The sequence below is a fragment of the Sebastes umbrosus genome, chromosome 16 (assembly GCF_015220745.1).
Source record: "Sebastes umbrosus isolate fSebUmb1 chromosome 16, fSebUmb1.pri, whole genome shotgun sequence".
Lineage (NCBI taxonomy): Eukaryota > Metazoa > Chordata > Actinopteri > Perciformes > Sebastidae > Sebastes > Sebastes umbrosus.
In genome coordinates this window covers 12,402,950-12,423,653 of record NC_051284.1, presented here as the reverse complement: position 1 = coordinate 12,423,653, position 20,704 = coordinate 12,402,950, and the positions used below count along the sequence as shown (strand labels likewise).

The 20,704-nt window shown below is 42.6% G+C and overlaps 2 protein-coding genes across 9 annotated transcripts in view; one reads left to right on the top strand and one right to left on the bottom strand.

Annotated features, from left to right (window-relative positions):
- The window catches only part of LOC119474673 (uncharacterized protein KIAA1522-like), a 33,988-nt gene extending 19,575 nt beyond the window's left edge, over positions 1 to 14,413 (top strand). For 2 of the 8 annotated variants that reach the window (XM_037746843.1, XM_037746844.1), the window contains exons 3-8: positions 6,032 to 6,175; positions 6,351 to 6,394; positions 6,516 to 6,645; positions 7,514 to 7,615; positions 7,802 to 12,115; positions 13,442 to 14,413. In XM_037746843.1, coding sequence (XP_037602771.1) covers positions 6,032 to 6,175; positions 6,351 to 6,394; positions 6,516 to 6,645; positions 7,514 to 7,615; positions 7,802 to 12,115; positions 13,442 to 13,506 — 4,799 coding nt within the window. In that variant the 3' untranslated portion in view covers positions 13,507 to 14,413. The remainder of the gene's footprint in view (positions 1 to 6,031; positions 6,176 to 6,350; positions 6,395 to 6,515; positions 6,646 to 7,513; positions 7,616 to 7,801; positions 12,116 to 13,441) is intronic. The other 6 variants (XM_037746850.1, XM_037746849.1, XM_037746846.1 and 3 more) reach the window with 6 other exon arrangements.
- Positions 14,414 to 14,646: 233 nt separating this feature from the next.
- Positions 14,647 to 19,460, bottom strand: si:ch211-67f13.7 (uncharacterized protein LOC565426 homolog). Its single transcript, XM_037746852.1, has 8 exons — positions 18,881 to 19,460; positions 17,390 to 17,502; positions 17,191 to 17,297; positions 16,896 to 17,070; positions 16,686 to 16,800; positions 16,535 to 16,614; positions 16,353 to 16,441; positions 14,647 to 15,370 (listed from the first exon to the last, which is right to left on the bottom strand). The coding sequence occupies exons 1-8, from the start codon at positions 19,316 to 19,318 to the stop codon at positions 14,736 to 14,738; spliced, it is 1,752 nt and encodes a 583-aa protein (XP_037602780.1). The 5' UTR covers positions 19,319 to 19,460; the 3' UTR covers positions 14,647 to 14,735.
- Positions 19,461 to 20,704: the final 1,244 nt, after the last annotated feature.

Genomic DNA, 20,704 nt, shown 5'->3' with positions numbered 1-20,704 from the left:
CGTGGCTAATCATCCAGTAGTTGTTGAGATATTTAAGTCTGGACCAAAGTGGTGGACCAACCGACAGACCGTCACACCGCTAGCAATAGCTACAAATGTTGTAACAGTGCTTCTTTTTCTTTAATTGTGATTTAACTAACACTTAATAACTTACTATGGATTGTACCTTAAAAACACCCAGTCCATTATTAGTGTCTTTATTCACTCTTGTTCTAATAAGACTGTGGAACTGTTTTATTAATCACATACATAGTGGGAGCCTGTAGCAACGCTTTGCTTATATTAAACAGGTACTAGCAGGCCTGAATATTTGACATTCTCCTGCCGGTGTTTTAATGGGATTTGATTTTGCTTATGGCTAAGCCTATGAAACTGGCACTGAGTCCACTCACTCTTGACCTTTTAAACGGTGAAGTGACAGATGAAGGCTGTCGGGAGGTTCAGGATGTCATGTAATGACATTAACTATGGTGCAAAAAGTGGCCACCTGCAAAATAACAGTGCGCCCACCTTGAGTATATTTCTGGAGGTATCCGATACATGCTGGTTTGCTGTGTTGTCTGACAGCGAATTAGAGTGTAACCCGCATCGTGCCAGATGATGCAGGCGTATCCGTTACCTGGATTGTTATCCTTGTCACACCACGCTTCGTCCTTCCTTCCTTTCAGCTGAGATGTTTATATTTAATTCATTGACAACCAAGAGCGTGAAAGTAGTCAATGGAGCGCACAAGCCTTGACCAGGACGCGTCCAGTCAGTGTATCGAGAGTGTACATACTTAGAGAAACAGAGAGCCTCCAGCCCTTTTCCCACTGTCATCACAGTGTGTTCAGTTGGGTTTGTGTGCTGTTTAAAGAGGCTTAAGCACCTGGCAGACAGCAACACCCTCAGAGCCGGAGAGAATGATGTCTCTGCGTGGCTGTCTGCCTGGCGGGGCAAAACAAGAGAGCGGGGCAAGTTAGGGCAGGGACGCGAGGTGTGTGTGGGGTATTTGCATCTGTTTGATTCTCATGGAGCGGTTCTAGGAAGAGTCACATCACGTCAGCGGTAGTTTGACTATGTTAGTGTGTGTGGTGCTTGATTTAAAGCCGGGGTCTCAAACTGTTGCTCTTTAAGGTACATTTTAACTATATACACTCTGAAACAAGGCAACTCGTTACAACTCGTTGCTGGCATTCTGCCCGTTTAGTATATAGATTAGATGATATTATCAACAAGAGCTGCAAAAATTAATTAATCGATTCGTTGTCAACTATTAAAATTAATGGCCAACTATTTTGAGAACAGTTTGAGTAATTTTTAAGACAAAAAAACCCTCAACATTATCTGATTCCAGCTTCTTAAATGTGAATCTTTTGTGGTTTCTTTACAGTAAACTGACTATCTTTGAGTTGTGGACAAAACAAGTCATTTGAGGACGTCATCTTGGGCTTTGGGAAACATTATCATCTTTCACCATTTTCTGACATTTTATAGACCAAACAACTAATCGATTAATCGAGAAAATAATCAACAGATTAATCGACAATGAAAATTATAATTAGTTGCAGAGACTTCACAAAAACGAATCCGTTGTCCATCCCTTTTGAAACTACAGTATCTGCGCTATAGTATCTGTCTGGCAGAGCTGCAGCCGCTGAAGACAGTGAGGTCATGTTCTCAGTATTTTTTGGGTGATTTTAGTAAACTGGAAAGAGATTTACATTCTACAATTAAAATAGAATAACATACGTGAGTATTTTACAGGCTGACACTAATATTTCTACATCCAATAAAGTTAGATTTGGCCTCTTTTAGGTAAAATAAAATAAAAAATAAGTTAAGGATTCAGTATTTTCTCGCTAGAATTTCCATCCTGGCAGTGTGGAGAGGTAATGGAAATACAATTTTACAGAAAATGTAATCAAACAGTTTACTGAATAAATATATATATATATAAATATAAAAATAAAACAAAATTCAAACATTTTAGAGACTTGTCTTGGTGAATCAAAGTGCTGTTGGTCAAAGATAAAATGTTGAATGTGAAATTTTGTAAGCTCTGATTTTGAAGCTTTGCAAGAAAATGAAATATGAAAAATGAAAAATAGTCAATAGAAAGAATAATTTCTTGGTCTTTCTTTCTCAATCGAGTCACAGATCAGTGCTCCTAATCTAAAATGGGTAGTCACAGCTAAAATGTAATAAGTATTGCCATGGTTACATACAATAAACACTCCTCACTGCCGTCTATGTTACTGGTTATAATTTGTTTACAGTAGTTGATGACGCAACATATCTCCTGAACCCGTCTGTCTCTGTTTACTGCCAGAGATTTGACCAAAACAAACTTCCCAGCAGATGTTTGCTCATTTAAAATGTCCTACTTTAAATCATTATTTACGTCATAAACTGTAATCATAATTCCCCCCTGGAGCTGATTTTTTTTTTTAGCACATTGTTTTTCCTCATTAGAGATTGCAGTCTGAATGAACTGGTCACGCAGTACCACATCATCCATTAGATTTAGTCTGTTTATCCAAATCCGAGATGTAAACATCCGTTTTGGGTTCATACATAATCACAACCGGCTCGTTAATACGGCCAGCTTCAGTGACAGATGGTGTCTTTAATATGTCAGTGATTAATTTGGACACAATTACAATGTGATCACAGAACCAGTGATAATATGAGCCCCTCATTAGCGTGCAGCCGTTCCCCACCCAGAGGCCTCTCCAGTCGAGTGGGCTGTATCATGACAACCAGTAAAGTGTTGTGTTTACATCTATAGGTGGAAGCCTCCACTTAAGCAGGCTGTTCAACTAGTGATCTTTTCCTCCTTGTTACTATGTACTGGTAACACATGCGGTTCATTTCTTTTTTTCTTCCCTCGGTAAACTGCTTTTGTCTTGAGTCACTCGTTGGGATCACGACCATGGGAATGTTTTCCATTTATTCAGATGGCACACATTCCATGTCATGTCTGCTCAGCACACCAGGAAGTGAACAACTTTAGCCGCAGATGAGTTTGAGGTGGCCTAAATAGGAAACAAAAACAAAACAAGATGAAGAAATAGTCTCAAAAACAGAAATTTGACTCAAAAACAAGTTTAAAAAAAGGCATTTAATGCTCCTCCAGATCATACAATTCATCTCTAGATAGAAGCTCTTGATGAGTAATTTAAGATATTCTGTCATCCTCTGTGTTTTTGCTGCACAGCAACAAATCTAACGTAATGCTGCTGGGAACAATGGGGGAACATTTTTCACATGTGTTACCATGTGCTGTGGAGCTGCAGGCCTCTTTTTAAACATGTTTTTAATCTTGTTTTTAGGAATAGATTCTTTCAATTCACTTACTCCCCCTTGTGGCACAACAATAAAGTTATATGTCTCAAAATGAAGTCTTGAGGAAGTAAATACATTCACTAGTTCTACAATGAAAATAGTGTATAATCTAACAAAGCAGTATAGTGTTATTTATTAACAGTGCTAAAGCTGTGGCTCAAGTGAGAGGGAGCCATCCGTGACGTACCTCAAATCCCTGACAACAGCTTTCTCCCTTCCGTTCAATGTTTACATGTATGATCTCAGTTTGATCTGTGCCCTGACTGACCAATCCGGGGCGAGCAGGCCTGCGGATGGGGAGCAACAGTGGGATGCTGGGTATCTTGTTGGCAGCGAGTGGGGGAGATACAATAGAGAGGGATGGCAGGAATTAGGCTGCTGAGGATTAGTGTCTGAGCTCTGATTGTCTATTGGCTGTAGAGACCTTCAGCGTTCCGCAACTGAACTGACAACAACAAGTTCATCAAAAACAAGCAAGACTATCATCCTGCCGTGGTGTATCCAGGATGTGTTTTGAACTGACAGACTGCACCTTTAGATTTTCCTCCTCTTTCTTTAACCCAACTTGGGCGTAGTTTTGGTGTACTTTTGGATTACTTTACAAGAAACCATGGTCGTGCTTCTGACTAACAACTCTAGCAATACTTTCTACTGCTTTCCAACTCTCTTCAAGAGGAAAGGTGAGTAAAATTAGCTCAATTGTTTTCAATTACAAGACAACAGACGTAATTGGTTTGATGACGCTAACCAATTGTTCCTGCCCTGATTGTTAAAACTGCTATTCAAGTATGATCGGGACAGGCTGGATCAACTGGCTCGCCAAAGACAGGCAGTAAAGTAATTAAAGTGTGGTCATTCAGTGTCGCTGAGGACCATTAATAACTACTGTCAGTTTATTATGTTTACTCCCTTTATTTATAATACACTGCAATTTCTAGTCTCACTTTAGCAGCTAATACTTTCTCCAAATCGTACTAAAATAGAAAGAACTATTAGAATTTGGCATATTTATAGATAATTGCTTATCGGGAGCGGCCCTAATGCTGTTACAAACGAGACAGTGGTATAAATTAGTAGCGATCACTGAGCACATGGCTGCCGAGGCTAATTCCAGCATGGACATTAGAGTACAGCAAGGTGGCTAAGAGTGGAGCAGCTGTCACCATTACATAAAAGTGTCTTAGCAGGTTGTTAGCCCAGTGATCCCAGACTGTGTCCTGGTGGCGTTGGTCAGCAAATCAAAAGCTAGTGTCACATTAGTTTTTATATATATTTCATAAGTTTCTTACTTTAATTTTTATATAAAGTCTTTTTAAAATGCAAAAATTACAATAATCCATACAGAGTTTTGCACCTTCTTTTTTTTCAACACTGTTTTTATTGTGCTTTTAATAATTCAAACTTGTAAAACACAAATCTCCAAATGACAGGTAATACAAAGTTTAACCTCATATAATACAATTTTACAGTTCACATAAGAGTGTATTGCCTTACCAACAGTCTTACTAACAGAAAAATAAAATAATAATAATTAAATAAAATAAATACTAATATAAAAAATATTAAATAAAAATAATAATAAACAAAAATAGATTTTTTTTATTAAAAAGGCTAACAGTCTTACCAACAGAAAAAAATAAAAAAGTAATAATAAAATTAAATAAATAATAATATAAAAAATGTTATATATATTTTTTTTATTTAAAAAACAAAAAAATTAAAAAGGGGGGTAGATGCCTATTAACCTTGTCAGCGAACCCATTGGTGTATCTGCAGAGGGTCGGTCCAAATTCTATTTCTATAATCAAGTGTGACTAAAGAGTAAGTGAGAAGCTCGCAATGAAGATGGTGGTATACATATTTGTTAATGTTTCAGTTTCTGGTCTGGCTAAAGTAATTTATATATAAGGCGACCATATTATGTAGAACTTACCCTCCTGTCTTTTTAATGAGAACTTTATTTTCTTTAAATCTAAATGTGTCATCACTTCTCTCATCCAATTTGCATGAATAGTATTAATATGCGTGGTAGCAAACTAACAAATGTTATCATATTGCACTCTGGACTAGTTTTCCCCACTATAAGATCTATAACACTAAAAAACACTGTTAGAGAGTCTAAATCCACATTTCTATTAAATACCTTAGAGTTTGAAAAATACTTCTCCAATAGTTCAACAAGCTAGGACAGCTCCAGAACACGTGTGTCAGTGATTTTGGCACTTTCTAAATAAAACTATAACATTAAAACCAGTAACTCAAATCTTGCAAATTGTTATTTTTTTCTGGATGGCACCCGTGGTTCATGACATGGCTTTTCAGGCGTTTTATAATTAATTAATAAAAGATGTACATTGCATGTAACAAACGATTGAATGAATGTCCTTCTCACTGTTAGGCAAGAAGGAAATGCCGTAATACCGAGCATACGGTCGATTTTTGATGTGATAATCCATTCTTAAAAAGTCCCTGTCAGAGTCACTGGAGCTTAATCCGGCACGAGTGGAGCGAACGAGCTCAGCCATTTTAATTCGCACACTCTCATGTTAATTAACCCTCAAACATAATTACTGTTACTGTGCTTAAATGACACCTGAATGCTCTCATCCCGTCCATATGGCCCCCCTCATCTACTGTTACAGTAACACAGAGCTTTGAGTTGACCCCGACTGATCCCCTCTCTCCCCTCTCTCTTTATTTCAAGCTGTCCCAAAGCGAGATGACGATGACAAGACCACGGCACCCCCGTTGCTCCAGGAGAACGTGTTCATCGAGGCCAGCCCGACCAGGTACCTGGAGAACCTTCACACTGAGGCCCGGGAGGGATTGAAAATGATGCAGCAGGAAGGTACAAAGCACTCTCGTGATACAGCCTTACATTTGGCACTGAATTAGAGGTGTGCCATGCCAACATGTTGACAACCGTCTGTATATTACACAAGAGGGTGTGCACCAGAGCATATAAACACTTCTAAGAATTTTAAATGCTATTATAAGTCTGTTAAATGTTACTCTCCTTACAGAAACAAATTATGGAGTGGAGTTCCAGGACAATGAGAGCACAGTTGTAAGTGACACATCACACCCAGAATTGCTATTTTTTCCGACACACACCAAATTCACAGTTCTTGTAACCGTGTTTTTATTTTTATTTTCTTTAATAAAAGATTGTCTCTCCTTTTTGACAGTCGACAATGTCGGTCCACACCGACGGGGAAGGGTTTATGTCCGACAGTACCCTCGCTGACACAACTTCTGTTGTCTCTGTACAATCATCTGTGTCCACAAGATCCTCCCGCTCTGGACTCACCAGGCAAGGTAACTTCACCGCAAGCCTAAAATACTATTTATATCCCATCTTGGTCATTATTCAGCACATGGTGATGCTCACACAGAAAAAGACAGATTAAACATTTAATGGGAGAGATGTAATGTATTCACTGTAAAAGGGCCAGTGTGTAACATTTCAGGGATCTATTAGCAGAAATGGAATATAATATTCATATTAGGGCTGTCAAAGTTAAAGCAATAACGTGTTAAAGCAAATAGGTTGTAGAGGGCTCAGTTTTAAAGCTAGAGTGAAGATACTGGCATCACATGAAACTAGAAAACCTATCCATTGATACCAACCATCATACTAGCTTGTCTTGAAGAAGGATAAATAACGCTCCAAACTTACACTAGATTTTGGCGAGGAAAAACTGGTCTTGTCATTTTCAAAGGGGTCCCTTGACCTCTGACCTCAAGATATGTGAATGAAAATGGGTTCTATGGGCACCCACGAGTCTCCTCTTTACAGACATGCCCACTTTATGATAATCACATGCAGTTTGGGGCAAGTCATAGTCAAGTCAGCACACTGACACACGGACAGCTGTTGTTGCCTGTTGCTAAATGCAGTACTTGTGAGGGTCTCTGAACAATATTTGTCATTGTTTTGTGGTGTTAATTGATTTCCAATAATAAATATATACATACATTTGCATAAAGCAAGCATATTTGCCCACTCCCATCTTGATAAGGATATTAATTACTTGCTACATCTCCATTTAAAGTAAATTTGGGAATTTTGCAACCACACCACTAGATGTCGCCAAATCATACACACTGTACCTTTAAATTGATTGTTTTAAGGATCAGTGGATCATGTTTTCCTCTATTTTCTCTCATACCTGTGTCTGCCCAGAATCAACATTCAGGCCCTTGACCTCTGGGAAAAAGACCAAGACAAAGAGAAGACACAGGAAGACTGTTGGAGGTATCCCACAGCATGTTCAGAGAGAACTGGGTAAGCAGCTCATCATTTAAACGTATTATGACATCTGTTTATGAATTACTATTTAAATTGTGTGCACTATATTCAGAGATATCATGGTATTAAATATGGTTGTGTTACTGTCTTCTATATAGAAAATATGAATGCTTTATATGTCCATTTCCTCAGTTATTAATATGAACTTCTGTCTCCTCTCAGGCCTGGACAGAGCGGCTTGGTCAGTGACTCAGAAGTTCGATGAGGAACAGCTTTATAATGGGGACACTGAAAACAGCCCAACAACCACTGATGGGCCACAACAGGGAGCCGGCACCAGCCTTCAGAAAAGGAACGCCGTCCACCCCCTCAACAAAGACCAGCTCGACCAGCTTAGTGCCAGTCATAGGGATGACCTGCACCACCTGGGAACTGACTTGTCAGATGAGCAGAGATCTCAGTCCTTGGTCGTACCCTGGATGAACACCGCCGAGGATCTGCCCAGCCCCGTCATATCCATGTCACCCCAGGCCCCCTACATGTCCAAAATCATTCCCAATGCTGTGTTGCGACCCTCCATCGACGTGGTGGAAATCAGCCGCGGACGGAGTCGCAACAGCGTCCGCACCGTCAGCAAGAGCAGCCTGGTGCTATCCAGCCCGTCCCCGTCCCGTGCTTCCTCTAGAGCCTCTTCCTCCAGAACCACTTCCTCCAGATCCTCCAACATCACCTCCGCCTCCCGCCAGAACCCTCCCAATGTGTCCGACAGCTCTTGTTGGAGCAACTCCGACTCCTCAGAGACCTTGGTGTCTGACTCCTCTACCATCTCCAGGAGCAGCACCCCCAGACAGAAGAGGCTGCAGGACGGAGATGTGTCCGCTAAAGAGGACAAAATCAGTGTTCACTCCTCCAACAGTAAGGCTTCAAACGGCAGGCTTGTTGTTAAGGGAGACGAGGCTAAGAAAGATGGGCCGTTTGGTCGCAGCCTCTCTGTCATGAAATCCAAGAAGGCTCCTCCTCCTCCAAGCCGCTCCTATTCCCTTCACAGTAAGATGAAGCGACGGTCACGTGATCTGACAGAGGTTAGGGTCAATTCTGGTGAGGAAAATGAAAAAAACAAACCGGGATCTTCTCCTGTGCCCTCCAAAGCCATAGACAGCCCTGGATATCATGCTGACACCAGTTCTCTGGACGACTCCGCAGGTTCTGGGTCATTCAGTCCCATCAGATCCCAGCAGCAGGCACAGAAGGCAGAGGGAGCAGTTTCCAAAGAGAAGCAGAAACCACATCAGGAGATTAAGCTAAGCAAAACAGTCTCCCCATCCAGTGGCCAAGATGGCACATCCACACAGGTTTCTAAACAGCCCCACAAGAGAGGTATCTTGGCAAAGCTTCAAAGGTTATTTCCCGGGTCCGCTCCTGCTGCTTCAACTGCATCCCCTCTCCCGCAGCCAAAGGATCTCAAACCTGACACCGCAGTCGATACCGTCGATACCGTCAATGTCAGCCCTTCTGTAAGGGCCTTGAGAGAACTCTTCAACATCCCTCCGCCACCTAAAGTCCATGCACCTCCGCCCCCTCCTCCAGAGGTATGGGCTCACAGCAAGCGTAGCGTTGAGCTGCTGCTGGGACCCCCGGCACCCGATAACCTTCAGGCCATCATAAAGAAGAATCCAAAGGACAGGAGACAACAGAGGCAGTCTCCCTCTGCATCTACAGAGGGCTCTGTGAAGAGCTTGGTGGTAGAAAGAAAACACAATAATCCGGCTGTAACGGTGGAGTCCGTTAACGGATCCGTTCATGTGCTGGAGACAAAGAAAGTTCAAGAAAGTGTGATTTTGAGTGACGGACTGGCTGAGCAGAATGTTGATTTGAAAGGAAATAGCGATGTGACAGAAAAAGTTGAGAAAGTAAAAGTAAGTAACATAATAAGTGTGATGTTAGCAAAGGCTGTAGAGAGACGTGAAGGAAGGCTGGAAGCAGTGAGAGAAGAAGAAGAAGTCAAAAAGGCATCCATACAAGCGGCAGAGGTTACGTTACCTGCCATTTCATTAGTACGCATGCCTCCATCTCCCTCTCCTGCTCTGGTGCACCATCCTCCCCAACAGACCACATCCCCCGAGTCGTCCTGGCCCCCACCACCTCCACCAATGGCACAAGCGGGCGTCAATGGGACTGATGGGAATGATTTACCTCTTCCGCCTCCCCCAATGTTTGGTGAAGTGGGGTTAGTTCTACCCGTTCAGGTGCCACCAGAGAGCTCCGTTCCTGGTGGAGACTCCTCTTGTACAGCTACGTCTGTTACATCAGTGGTGAAAATAGAGGCTGAACCACTGAATATCCCACCTCCCCCACCATATATGGCTCCCCCTCCACCAGCTAAAGTGGTCTCCCCTCCTACGACTAAAAAGGTCCCTCCTCCACCACCACCTAAAGAAGTTTCTCCTCCGCCACCACCTAAGAAGGTTTCTCTTCCATCACTTATAGTGGTTTCTCCTCCACCACCTAAAGACGTTTCTCCTCTGCCACCACGTAAGGAGGTCTCTCCTCCACCACCTATAGTGGTTTCTCCTCCACCGCCTAAGGAGGTCCCTCCTCCACCACCTATAGTGGTTTCTCCTCCGCCACCGCCTAAAGAGGTCTCTCCTCCACCACCTACAGTGGTTTCTCCTCCGCCACCGCCTAAAGAGGTCTCTCCTCCACCACCTACAGTGGTTTCTCCTCCGCCACCGCCTAAAGAGGTCTCTCCTCCACCACCTGATGAAATCCCTCCTTCACCACCTAAAGAGGTCTCTCCTCCACCACCTACAGTGGTTTCTCCTCCGCCACCGCCTAAAGAGGTCTCTCCTCCACCACCTGATGTAATCCCTCCTCCGCCACCTAAAGAAATCCCTCCTTCACCACCTAAAGAGGTCTCTCCTCTACCACCTAAAGAAATCCTTCCTTCACCACCTAAAGAGGTCTCTCCTCCGCCACCTGAAGAAATCCCTCCTTCACCACCTAAAGAAGTCTCTCCTCCGCCACCTAAAGAAATCCCTCCTTCACCACCTAAAGAGGTCTCTCCTCCTCCACCTAAAGAAATCCCTCCTTCACCACCTAAAGAGGTCTCTCCTCCACCACCTAAAGAAATCCCTCCTTCACCACCTAAAGAGGTTTCTCCTGTGAGGCCCAAAGAGTCCTTTCCACTTGTTAATGACATCTCTGTCACACTGGTTACGGTGGTATCTCCTCCACCAGTTAAAGAAGTCTCCCCTCCACTGGTTATCGAGGTCACCCCTCTGCCTCCTAAAGAGGTCTCCGCCCTGTCCACTGAGGAGGTTTCTCCTCCATCTTCTCAAGAGAATGCATGTCAATCTTCTGGAGAGGCGACGCCTGTCAGCCATTTTGCTCCACCACAAAGTATTCCACCTCCACCACCACTATCATCACAACCCAAGTCATCAGAGCAGGAGATTGATCCCCCACAAGAGAGCATCCCACCTGAATCTGAATCTAACCTAACATCTGACAGTATTGTCGCTCCCCCTCAGAGTATCCCCCCTCCGCCTCCTGTACAGCTTGTCCTCCAACCTCAGGTTGTGTCCCAGACCACTGATGGTCCAGCAAGCCAGGAGCCCTCCCCTTCACCACCATCTGAAGTCTCCATCCCACCAGCTCTTGAAAATTCTCCTACACCAGAAAAGGCTCAAGAACCTGCCCCTTTACCTCCACCTTTACCTGTGCAGGGTGTCGCCGATATTAAGGATCAGCCTAGTCCTGCAAGCACAGAAAACCAAACCCTGGAGCAGACATCTGTCCCTGTGGTACAGGAGGAACCCACTCCTACCCCCACCCTTCTGCAGATGGTCATGCTGCGGTCAGTCAGAAGCAGCCCTGAGCCTCCTAAAGCTCAGGATCCACCAGAGGCTGAGGTCACGATGAGGAAGCAGCAGCCCAGCAATCCGGTCTCAACCACATCTGCCAATGGTGAAGTTCCTCAGAAGCCCATCAGACGGTCTCTGATCCTCCTCTCTCCCACCTCTCCAACATCCACCTCGCCACCACCCACCTCTCCACCTGCTACAGTTACTGAACAACCAGCGCTGCCCATGTCCCAGTCTGTTTTGGTTCTACCTTCATCCCCAGTCGCCTCCCCTACGAAAAAGTCTCCCCCTGCCATGACCGCCTCTCCTTCCATGAACCTACAGGAGGCCATCCGCCTGAGGACAGCAGCCAGATCAAAAGCCGGCCCCCCAACTCGCCTCAGCTTGCACTCCCCAACATCACCGATAGACCTCCACAGGTCCCCCACCAGCACAGCAAGCTTCATCTTCTCCAAGAGCAACAAAAGAGTGGTGATTGAGACCAAGCCGGCACCGGAGACCGTAGAGAAGAAGTTGGAGGTTTCCCCTGTAACTAAGGTGGCGAGTGAAGCGGAATGGGTGAAGAAGATGCCACCGCCCGTTGCAAAGAAACCCAAAAAGGGCAAAGAGATTGAGACCAGTGAAGGGACGGAGCAAACTGCAGGACAGGAAGCACTGCAAGAGAGTATCATGGGTAAGAGAGATTATTCACTATAAATAAAGCAGAGTTAGACTGGAAATGATGAACAAGACTAAGAGTCTATACAGCCATGTTAGCGGCTCTGTGAGGCTGTACTTTGGCAGAGGAATCCTTTGAGCTCAATACCAACGTGACAGTGGTATTTAGGCCACGTTCACGTCATATCATTTTGACCATAATTATGAGCAACCAAGTCTGAAAAACAGTTCACGTCAGCTCCCATAATGTAATTCTAAGTCAGGATATTTATATATTTCTAAATAAATTACAACATTAATACTAATAGAATCAATTCAGCTAATTTAGAAACAGTTTGTACCTGGTTTCACTTGTTAACAAGTATGTAACACCACAAAGTAGCTCATTTAGGCTATTTCTATGACGTGACTACAAGGTTAACTGGGGTGTTAACTATCATGGAATAAAGTAGGAACACTCCAAAGTGGGATTAACGGGAGGTTTTCCTGTTCTTTCCATTAGCCCGACATTGCATCAATGCAGGTTTAAAGGTGCTCTATACGATATGCAGAGCATTAATATAGCAGCAAACAACTATTTGCCATTTAAAGATATAGAGGAGTAATGTCTACCTGAGCAGAGAATGAAGTCGCTCTCCCTCTGTGTGTTGTCACGGCGCGCATGCTTTTAGTGCATGTTCATGCATTTGAGCGTGCCCCACTGGCTGGCTCACGGACGCGGCTCTGCACTGCTCTTATATGCCGATTACAGCTGATAACGCCGTCCCGATCGACTGCATCATTATGGAAGCGTAACTGTACACTGTTATCTCTGCATTGTTAGCGCTGTAAGCATCGTTAGCTGCGAGCTGCCGGCCAAGGCCCATTGAAAGAGGCTGGGACATGAGTCTTGGGGTATGGGGTATAGCATATGCGCAGTGTAACTGGAGCTGCGGTCGTGAGTTGCGATTGGCTCAATTTTGGCGAGTGTAGACCAGATTTTACTGCGCATGTGTTACACTCCAAAGATATGACGCCTTGATGATGCGTGACATCTCCTCTTCGCCATGTCGAGAGCTGTTGAGAGTTAATGGAAATGCTCCCGATCTCGCATTTAGCACCTTTAATGTTTACCGTGTTCACCATCTTAGTTTAGCTTGTTAGCGTGGACAAAGTGATTACAATTAATTCTGAAGAGGAAATTAATGTAAAATTTCATGGCAATCCATCCAAAGTGGTGGAGCAACCAACCTACACTGCCATCTTTAGAGCCATGCCGCTAAAATCCAAATGAGTTTTTATGTTATTGTACAACTCTTCTAGACTCCTTTAAACTAATTCTGCCTAAATTGTCCAACCTCAGATGCTGCGGAGAAAACGAATGGGACAGCAGGTACTGTTGAAGGAGGAGCGGCACCATCGACATGATTGTAAAGAGTGAAGGAGACCTGGGGAAGGACTTAACCAATAACACTAAATTTGCTGCAAGTGGGTCTTTGTGTGACAGACAAGAAGCTGAATTTGGATAGATGAGATGCTTGTGTCAAAGATTGCATTTTGGAGAAGTTCTGGATTTTAAAGGAAATCCTTTGACTTTGATGATGTTAATGGTGTGGGTCTTAATTTTCTCAAGTACTCATTTTGCATTTTACTAAGAGTGAAAACAACATATTTTTTTTTGCCAGAGGGTCTTTGAGCTTTACCATTGCAAGAGATGGGACTATATCGCCCTCTAGTGCCACTTGTGTCCTGCTGAATCAGAGCTTTAGTCAGTACTCGCAACAATGGGACTTTTGGGCGCTCATCTGTAAATATAGCAAGATTTTGTACATTTAACATATCCAGTAATGACGGATCTGTGCTACAGAGTTTTGTTTGTATTTTCTCCAAAAGAGTTTCCACACCAATTATATTTGTTAAAAAAAAAATTAAGTTATTTTTCCTGTTTTCATGTTCAGAGGACGGTCTCTTCTTCTTTGCAATGTTGTGTTACATCCGAATATCATTTAAATCATCTTTGTTTGTATAGCTCTTAATCGTTTCCAAATTTATGTTCTCAAAAATCCCACGTGTAATTTTTTTATGATTCAAAGCTCTCTATGATGCGTGACTTGACGCCACAGAAAGGAGCAGACGTGTAAAGCAATACTAGAGTCATTATTTTCTGCTGCTTTTAGTTACTGATAATGGAGGCGTTGCCTTTCCTCAGTTATTGCTCATACAGTGTGATATTTCTGTGTTGAACTATAATATATTTCAAGCTGGTTTCAGACACTGTAATGTAATAAATCATTTATCATGGAAAGAATAAAGTTTTATGGACAGATCAAATTGCCACATTGACTGAGGAGCATCCTTTTACCTTCCAATTTTCCTGTATTTTCTTATTTCAGCATCCTCTTCTTGAGCCTCAAGTATATATGGTACAAATAAGTGTGTCATTTTAGACTATTTTGACATTCATAATTGTCAGGAGTAATCATATTGGCGCGGCTTATTGTTCTAATCATTTAGTAAATACATTTTGACTTAGTCTGGTTTCAAGTTATGACAAAAGAGTCGACCAACTGCATTTTCATATTTTTATTGAAATAATTCAGAATATCCTTCCATTATGGAGGGTTACAACAGTCTTTGAGCAGATCATTAAACTAATGCTACCTCCACGGGAAATACCAGGTCATCTCACCATCATCATTCTCCCTCTCCACCTCAGAGGCCATCACCCCATCATCCTCTTCACCTCTACCTGTATGCTTCCTGTTTCCTTCAGAGACCAGCGGCTTTAACTCTCTCTGTATGCCGACTCCTGATGGGAACATTTGCTCCAACTGCACCCAATGACGCAACACTTCAGCTTCCTTTTGATTCAAATGGATCTCATCTTCTCTTCCTTCAAATCCCTCCTCCTCCTCGTCACTCTCCTCTAGTACTTCGTACCCTGACCCATCCTCTTCGAACTGATCTGAATCCTTCACTCCAGACTCCTTCTCCTCCATTGAGACCCTCTCCCTAAAACCTAACTCATCTAGATCAGGTTCTGTCATCACTCCAAGGATAAACCCACTTTCTTCCTCAGCTTCTTCAAGCTGCTGCTTCTCTTCTTCTTCATCTGCGTAGTCTTGCTCTTCGTCGTCATCATCATACTTTACTGCATCCGCACTTTCCCACAGGTTCTCATGACTGTGATTTACTGTGACCTCGCCTTCTCTGCTCATGATGACTGGTAGGAAGCCATCCTCTGCTGTGTACGGCTGATCAGAGACCAGCAATGACCCACTGCTGGCAGAGCCTGGAAAAAAATTAGAGATGTTTTTAATGATCACTTCCATTGATGTTTGTTAAAGAGGAGCTATTATGCTTTTGTGCTTTTTCCCTTTCCTTTAGTGTTTTATATATTTTTGTGCATGTTTGGGAGCATTTCAGACATAGGGGGAAAAGAGGTGCTGCAGCCTTTTTTGAACATTAAAACATGTTAACATGTTCTAGTAGAAGCCCAAAATAAGTATGCACCTGAAAAATTTATATAATGGGTCCTCTTTCATTTTTGTTAGTTGGTCATAAGAGATTCAGCTAGAGATATGACCAGTGGCGGCTGGCCAATAGAGGGCGCTAGGGCGCCACCCTACCTGACTCACATACAAAAAAAACACTACTACTACTCAAATAATAATAAAAATTACACAAATAGTCAATATGTGTGTTTTAAATATGGAATGCACCCAGTAATATGTGTAATTTGATTTTAATTTGTAATTTGATTCTAATGTGATTATATTTTGTATTAATAATCTGAATCTGTAAACTAAAGTTGTCAGATAAATGTAGTGGAGTAAAAAGTCTAATATTTCCCTCTGAGATGTAGTGGAGTAGAAGTAGAAAGTAGCAGAACATGGAAATACTCAAGTAAAGTAGAAGTACCTCAAAATTGTATTTAATTACTTGGTTACATTCCACTACTGAGTACATTTTATACTGTTGTGTTTTTCAAAGCATTATTTACTCTTCCTGTTGGAATAAAATAATTCTGAATTATTTAACTGAAAAGTAGTAATGTGTTTTTGATACCTTCACTTTTTTTTGCATTAAATCATACCGGGATGTTTGCTGAAATTGATCGGATGGGGCACAGCCCTACCTAGAAAAATGTCCACCAGCCGCCACTGGATATGACACTTGTAGTGTGACTTAAAGCAACCACAACAATCCAGTATATCTGAGTAAGAATGGATGCATAAATATAAATACAATAAAAAAGAAAGTCTGCCACATACCTTCCATCATGGCTCTCCGGGGTTTAGAGGTCACACATTGCGAATCACAGCATTCACATACGGAGTCGTCGCCAGTGAGGGCCTTCCACCTGTCATGGCAAAAAATTTAAATATGCTCAATCCACGTGGAAACACAAAAAAATCACCTATTTGGAAACTTAATTTATAGTGTCAACACTCACCTGTTCCCTCTGTAGGTGCATGATTTGTGTGCAGGACCCGGATCCTCAGATGTGACAAATAATTTGCAGTGAACACTGACCTAAAAATGGAAACAGGGTTAAAGCTGCAGCTAAAACTGTGTGAATCCAGAGAATTATACACTGAACTCACCTCTGTGTCAGGGTCTGAAGTGAACTGGAAAGCCTTGAGGGAGAATCTCAAGGTGTTGTCTGTCCGAGAGATGAACTGAGAGGCCCCGGGGTCGCTCTTGCTGTCCAGCATGCAGCTGTGGATGTCAACAATATGACGCTATAGTTTCAGTTAACTGCAAATCACAACACCAAGGGTAAAACCAAAAGATTTTTACCATCCATCACTCACCCAAATTTGTCAATGATGGTGTATTTGAGAGATGATTCAGAGCCACTGGATGGTTTAGCATAGCAGGTGTTGATGTACAGTTTTCCACCAGTTAAGAGATGAGGAGCAGAGACCTGGAAGTTAACAGTCCTTCCAAGCTGGTACACCTGAGATTTAGCTGGTCTGCTCCATGAATCTAAGAGTTCATTACAATATATCACATCAAATGAAGCCACTTCATAGACTTTTTATCAACACTTTAACGAACAAAAAAAACCTCTTAATCACTACAATCCACAGTTCCTTTTAAACATACCGTCCATCAACTCCATCTGGAAGTCATTTGGACTTCCTTTCAGCCTTTTACGCACAACAGCAGTCTCCCAGGTGGGCTTCACAGTCAGCTGGTACACATGGTGGTTCCTGGACAGATTTTTGGAGATTGTAAATAGCGAGCTCTCTCACACACACACACACACACAATGTGTTGAAAATAGCTGAGAGACAAGTCTAACCTTTGATAGCGGCATTCAATGTCGACATCGATCCGCTGTGCTCTGCTTGGGAAACGTTTTGGCGACGGCTCGTAATGGAGCACGAATTTGTAGAGCAGATAACCTCGGGGCGACTGTCAAAGAGGAGTCAGACATTGTGATTTCTATGGAAGTTTTTATTGGACTTTATTGGTTGTAACCCACAGAAGACATTCCACAAATGTGTACCATGATCTGCAAATATTTCACTATCCACAAACATGTATTTTTGTATTTGTGTTGTGTAAAGTCACATCCACAAAAATACAGGGCGATTTGCAAATACACATAACTGACTCTGTAAATACGTATTTTAAGGTTTACATGTAAAGTGATATTTACGCATTTGTGCATCTATTTCGCATTGGCAGATCGCTTCCTGTGGATTTATGGGCCGCGTGACATTTGTAACTTCCCTCCTGTTTGTTTACAGAATTTTGTCCGCATTGGTACCGCAGTAGATCTGTAGATAATAGTTGTAACCCGCAGAAGACAATTCACAAATATGTACCATGATCTACAAATATTTCACTACCCACAAACGTATTTTTTGTATATTTGTGTTGTGTAAAGTCACATCCACAAAAATACAGGGCGATTTGCAAATACGGATAACTTACTTTGTAAATACGTATTTTAAAAAGGGACTGTTTGTAACTTCTAACACGTAAAAATCTACCGGGTCGGGATCCCATGCGCGCTCACGTATGCGCGTTACGTATGCGCGCTAACATATGCGCGCTCACGTGTGGCTGGAGTCCCCGCTCCTCTGCCTGCTTGCCTTCTCTCAGACACCGAGCGCGTTCGCTGTTTAGCTCCACCTCTAGACATGCATGCGCGCTCACTACACACTGCAGAAGAGTTAGTTTAGCTCTGAGAATATCTAATGAATGTACAGTGGACGTTTGTGCAAAAATAAATGCTGCAGCTCCTCCAGACCAACAGAGGTTTCTCGTGTCTTGTGAAGTGACATGGCTCCGCAGCGAGAAACGTTGTCGTCTCCGACCGGGTGCCGGTGTCTCCCTCCGGCGGGCGCAGTCGGGAGATGATGTTTCTTCCGGGGCTGAAGCAGGAAAAGCCAACACTAGGATCAGATCTAAATCATGTTCATGGAGAGACCTTCGTCTGGTCAGCTAACATTACTGCCAAGCAGGTGAAATATGGAGTGATATTGTGGTTTTAGCGCGAGCCCGACGCTGACTTTCGTTGACTTAACGGCCACAGGTGTCGCTGTCAACAAGCATTTCTGATTCTTACAAACAGTCCCTTTAAGGTTTACATGTAAAGTGATAAACACGCATTTGTGCATCTATTTCGCATTTGCATATCGCTTCCTGTGCATTTGTGGAAAGTCTTCTGTGGGTTACAACTAATAAAGTCACATAAAAACTTCCATAGATTTCAAGATTATGCAGAGAGAGAGAGAGAGAGAGGGAGAGAGAGAGAGAGAGAGAGTCTGAAAACACTTCTCACCTCACGCACGACATCACAGGCCGTCAGAGGATAGGTGAAGAGCAGGTCACCGTATGGTCGGAGGACACCGTTGCTATGGCAGCTGTTGCCTAGTTTCAGCTCCTCTGCTCCTGCTCCCAGACCGTAGAAAGACGGTTTGACCCGGACGACGAGGTCAGGCGTGGAGCAGGTCACAGAAACATCTGGCAGGTAAGCAAAGTCCGACTGGATCTTTGGCTCTGGACGCATGGATGGAGGTGTGTGTATGAGTTGAGACAACGGAGGAGTGCCGGCAGGTGAGAAGAACCTCTGAGAGGATTTACTCGGCTGTCTGATTGGTTTGATGACCTGTTTCCTCGTTGTTCTGGTAAATGGAGATTCATAAGTGTCCGCTACACAGCTGAGGAGGCCAAGTGATAAAACACTCCACAAGATATAGAGACGCCACTTTGTTTTCATCGCAACAGACTGCTGTCTTTCTTCTACCAAACCCTTTCCTCAATCTGTGAGTAAAAGCAGCTGCTGCTAATTAGTGAGGAGGAGGAGCAGCAGGCGAAGTTAAGCTGCGTCTTTTGGTTCATTTCTCTTTAAAGCTGCAGTAGGCAGAATGTTTTTGACATTAAAAATCCATAATAACCTTTCAGCGTATTGTAATTCAAGTGTTCTGAGAGATACCTAGACTTCTGCTCCTCCTCATGGCTCTGTTTTTAAAAAATGTAGCCTTTGACTGGAGACTTTGGCCAATCACAGGTCATTTCAGCGAGAGTGTTTCTATTGAGCGTTCCTATTGGCTGTGCTCCGGCTGGTGGGCGGTGCTTGGTATTTCCTCAACTGATCTCAACATTTGCTGCCGGGTCACAAATGTTCTCATTTTACAGCTAAACAGTACACTACAAGATTTTTCTGAAAACATTTGAGGCAAGAAATACGCATTACAGTAACAGATTATTGATTCATATTTGATCAGCGCGACCTAGTTTGACGGTTTGATCGGAGTACGCGAGTGATTGTCAGCTGCTCAGAGATGGCAAGGCTCCAGCTCGGCTCTGATTGGTTGTTTTCCTCCGGTCTGTGAAACCTTGCAGATGCCATTTGCAGCACCGGAGGACACAAATGTACATGATTTTTTTCAGATTACCTGTCTCATGCACTACTGTCAGAATATAGTGACAGTTTTATGAAAATAACTTTTTTTAATCATATTTCACATTTCTACTCACTGCTGCTTTAAAGGGAACCAGTGGTCGTTTTCTTTGGCTGCACACTTCTTTATTTAATCATGTTTTTGATTCATGTCACAATATCTTGATTTAATCACTGTAACAAGTGAATGAATCCGCCTTAATGTTATATTTCTTTTAATAAAATACCATCCTAAAATCTGAGGACAGATCGTTTTTCCTGTTAGTAAGCAGTTAGTGTTAATATTCAATTGTCAAAAAAAAGAGTATAAATGTGAATATATATGCTCTGTGTTGCAAAACGAGACTAATTAATTTATCTGTGAACAGTGTGTTACAAAGTCCCATGTATGTACAAAGGGCTGGGCGATATGGAGAAAATCAAATATCTCAATATTTTTGTCCAAATACCTTCATATCGATATTGCGATGATATTGTAGGGTTGACAATTGGTGCTTTCACAATTTTTAGATAATGAGATTTTTGATAAATAATCATCAGTAATGTGGATACACTGAAATAGAGCACCTTGAACAGTCTGTTAAGTTCAGAAAATGACATCACTTTACTGTAATGGAGCCTTTAAAACCAAGAAAAGACAACATTTGTGCTGTATTACAATATCCAAATCTGGTCTTATATCATAATATCGATATAATATTG